Source organism: Microchirus variegatus (genome assembly GCF_963457635.1).
Source record: "Microchirus variegatus genome assembly, chromosome: 18".
In the NCBI taxonomy this organism is placed as follows: domain Eukaryota; kingdom Metazoa; phylum Chordata; class Actinopteri; order Pleuronectiformes; family Soleidae; genus Microchirus; species Microchirus variegatus.
In genome coordinates, this window is record NC_139819.1 from 7,596,061 (window position 1) to 7,599,907 (window position 3,847).

At 43.4% G+C, this 3,847-nt stretch overlaps 1 protein-coding gene across 1 annotated transcript; it reads left to right on the plus strand.

Annotated features, from left to right (window-relative positions):
* Positions 1–759: 759 nt before the first annotated feature.
* Positions 760–3,270, plus strand: bri3bp (bri3 binding protein; the record flags this gene model as incomplete). The annotated part of the gene is made up of 3 exons (XM_083904418.1): positions 760–936; positions 2,628–2,730; positions 2,846–3,270. 3 exons carry the CDS (start codon positions 760–762, stop codon positions 3,268–3,270), a joined length of 705 nt encoding a protein of 234 aa, XP_083760544.1.
* Positions 3,271–3,847: the final 577 nt, after the last annotated feature.

Consider the following 3,847-nt stretch of genomic DNA (forward strand, 5'->3'; position numbering starts at 1 on the left):
GTACATGCTTTTCCTACTCTTTTTCCTGCTTGCAGAGTTTTTGTTGTCATTTCATGTTTGCATGTTTGAAATAAACTTATAACCCACTAAAAGCGTCAGACTTGAGTTTGTTGCATTTCAACTACTATGAAAAAGGAAGTGTTTTAATTGCTTGTTGAGGTAAGTGGTAGGGGTATTGGAGATGCACTTTTCAACCAGCAGAGGGCAGCAGCACGCTGCTGATGAGCCTCGCCTGCCTCTAATTCAAACGAAGATAAGTGGTGTGTTTGACGATAATAGGAAATGCAGCGCACATTTAAAAAAAATAACCCGTTATTACGACACACCTTCGATATATTACGGCAATTTTATGCATAAACTACAAATAAATTACGAATAAATACAATAGCATTACTAAATAAATCAATGCGATCACGTTAAATCATGAATTACAATATACTCGTTATTGTTCCACTGTAATACTGGGTAGATGCATTAATTTCAGAAGACAACGTGATGATTCAATCGTTCACTCAGTCACTCAGTCGATATGTGATGTATTCACCTTATGTTTAATTAAAGTCGTCCCTGGAGGACAGCAAACAAGTGAAGACAGAGCGCAAAAAGACACATTTCCGAGGCTCCCCTGAAGGCAGCACGTGTTCTCCCCTCCATCGCAGCCTCTGTCATCCTCCTCCTCCGAAGGGTTCACTTCCAGGCAGCTAATTCCCCTGCGTTTGAAAGCACATATCCCTACGTCGTCTCGGGTCATCTGGGGTCATGAGGACAATCGGGTTTTTCGTGGTCTTCTTGGCGCTTTTCGTGTCGTGTTTGTGCACAGCCGAGGCGGCCAGGAGCCGAACCAGCAACCAGAACAGCTTCCGACGCGCGGCTAACGGCATCTACCAGACGCTGAGCAGCGTCTTCGGAGAGGACAACATCAGGGGGTTACATAAGGTCAGTGTAGGGGACGATAATAACGTTCATCAACACTCCATAACACGCGTTGGTTCAGCGGCTCGTAGGAGCAAACAGCCACGACGTGTATGTGCTGTGTGTGGGGCGAACAGGAACAGGAGGCCTGGGCGACAATTTCACGGATGCCATTTTGAAAAATAACTTTCCCCTCCTTTTTTTTTACCCTATTGTAGATTATGTCAGGTGGTGTAGCTGTGGTATTAACATCGACATGGGCTAATAATAACGCATATAATACAAGAACAACGAATAATACAAGAGTTAAACTAGTGCTCATTCATTCATTCATTGTACTCGGAAGTGTGTGTCAAATGTCACCTCGAAGATGGCTCGATTTTGAGCCACAATGGTGGCTGCAAGAGCTTATAACCTCTCACTGTCGAAGCTAAAGCTAATGTTACTTCCTGTGAGCAGCCAAACGAAAAACAATGATAACATGTTCATTCATTCATTCATTCATTCATTCATTCATTCATTCATTCATTCATTCATTCATCCATCCATCCATCCATCTTCTACCGGTTTATCTAACACATGAGGGTCAGGGTGGTACACCTAGTCCATTGTAGGTCTGTGTTACACACGTGATAATAAATAAATGTCCCTTGATAGACAAATCCGTTTTAAATATGTCCTCCTATGTACATGGAAGACCTATAAATGGAAACTTTAAGATCCATCTTCCTTGAGGGTCACGAGGCAATGTTGTCAATGTCAGCTGTCATAGGGCGAAAGGTCGGGTACACCCTGGACAGGTCAGCCAGTCTATCAACAGGGTCACATGGAGACAAACAGCCACACTCAGGGAGAACACCTGACCTGGTTGCGAACTGGAGTCCTCTTGCTGCAAAGGCAAGAGTGCTCATACCTTAGAATTATACGCAACAGCGACCTTTAGCGCTCAAAAGAGCTACGGCAACCCCGACTCAAAATGTCTGCGGTCGCCAAACCGAACTATCTGAAACACGTAAAGCACGCACTGCACTTAGTGCCGCTGTTTACACTGCAGCCCAAACTGGATTTGTAATCATATCCGATCAGAATCTGATCTTCTTCACCAACTGTTGATATTATTTATTACCATATTGACGACGTAGTATAGTCTCGTATTCCACATGGATTCCTGTAGTTACAGGCCACGCCCAGGAAAAACAAGCCTTCTGCCTGTTTCTGTCCCGTCTTTCTGCCTTCAGCTGTCTATATTTGAATGCATCTCAACTGCAGACCCTTGTCCTTCTTCTCCTTGGGTCGAGTCGTTTTTAAGAGGGGTAGTGAGGCTTTTAGGTGCTTTTCTGACCCACACTGTAGTTGCAGCTGTCGTTTAGGAGGCAACCCAATGTTGTGTTATTGTTGTTATAGATCAAACTGTAACGGTTTAAATGAAATATTTAAATTGAGAATACACTGGCTGCACCGTTGTTGTCATTGTAGTTAGTAATTAAATACAATTTTTATGTTATGAACTATTTTCTTGTTTGCTCAGTCAGACTGGTTTGGTTTCTGAATACAGTGAATATGCTTAAATACATTTATGTATAAAATATTAAAGTAAATATTAGTTATGCAATTTCTCTTTTTAAGTTTTTTTTAGGTTAGCATTAAAATATTCATAAATATTATTGTGCAGAGGAAACCTATACTGATCTTTCTTCTTTCTTTTTTTTCTGAAGTTTTTCTCCAAAACAACAGAGCGCTTTGTCCATGGAGTCGACTCATTTCTGGACACCGTCTGGAAGATCTGGTCAGATCTGCTGGATGTGATGGGCATCGACTGTAAGTCATAACATTTCTCTGTTGTGGATGTCAGAGAATGACACAAAGAACGACACTTCCTTCGCGTCAAGAATGTTCCACATTTTTTTTAACATCTACTCTCTCTCTTCTCTAGCCTCAAACCTCAGCCACTACTTCAGCCCCACATCACTCACCAACTCTCCAGCACGCGCGCTGCTCCTGGTTGCCGCCGTGCTCTTCGCCTACTGGTTCCTGTCCATGTTCCTGGGCGGTTTCTTCTACTTGCTGCACGCCGTGTTCGGCCGCTTCTTCTGGCTCGCTCGCGTCACCCTCTTCGCCCTGTCCTGCCTCTACATTCTGCAGAAGTTCGAGGGCGACCCGGAGCGCGCGGTGCTGCCGCTGTGCTTCATCATGGCGGTGTACTTCATGACGGGGCCTGTGGGAGCGTACTGGCGTCGGGGCGGCGGCGGATCAGGCTCCCTGGAAGAGAAAATCGACCACTTGGACACTCAGATCAGGCTGCTCAACATCAGGCTGACCCGTGTCATCGATAGTCTGGAACACTCCACGGAGCAGTAGACTTAGGTGACAGTAAGGAGGAGGCGGGGAGGGGGAGAAAAAAATGTCGGAAAGCTTTTTTTCTGGGTATTTACAACTCTGTTGTCAGAAACTGATTTGGAAACAGTATTTTAAAAAGGCATGAGTTTATGGTGGTTGCAAAAAAAGAAAACAACAACTCCAAAAATCCTCAGAACTCGGGAGCTCACCCTAATCATACAATACATTTTCTTTTATGTTTCTACACCTCGGCTACTTCTGTTAAACTCTGAAGGTTCTTCTTTTTGTGTGTGGGGTGTGTTAGGAAAATAATTGTCAGTGATTGTGCTAAATCAATTAGCTTATTTTACACATTCATTTTTATACCTTTGTCATACACTGGTGCGTCCACAATTATTATTCTCTTTTCTTTTGTTGTTACACTGGAGTAGAAGAGGAGGGTTGAGGATGTGATGCAGAGGACAGCTACAGAAACGTGTACAAATCCTCAAGGCAATGGATATTTACCCACTGTATCATTTATTTATTCTATTTCTATCCAAACTTTTGCCATCATGAAGATCTAGTGACAATAGTTTGACACCAGGACCTGCTTTTC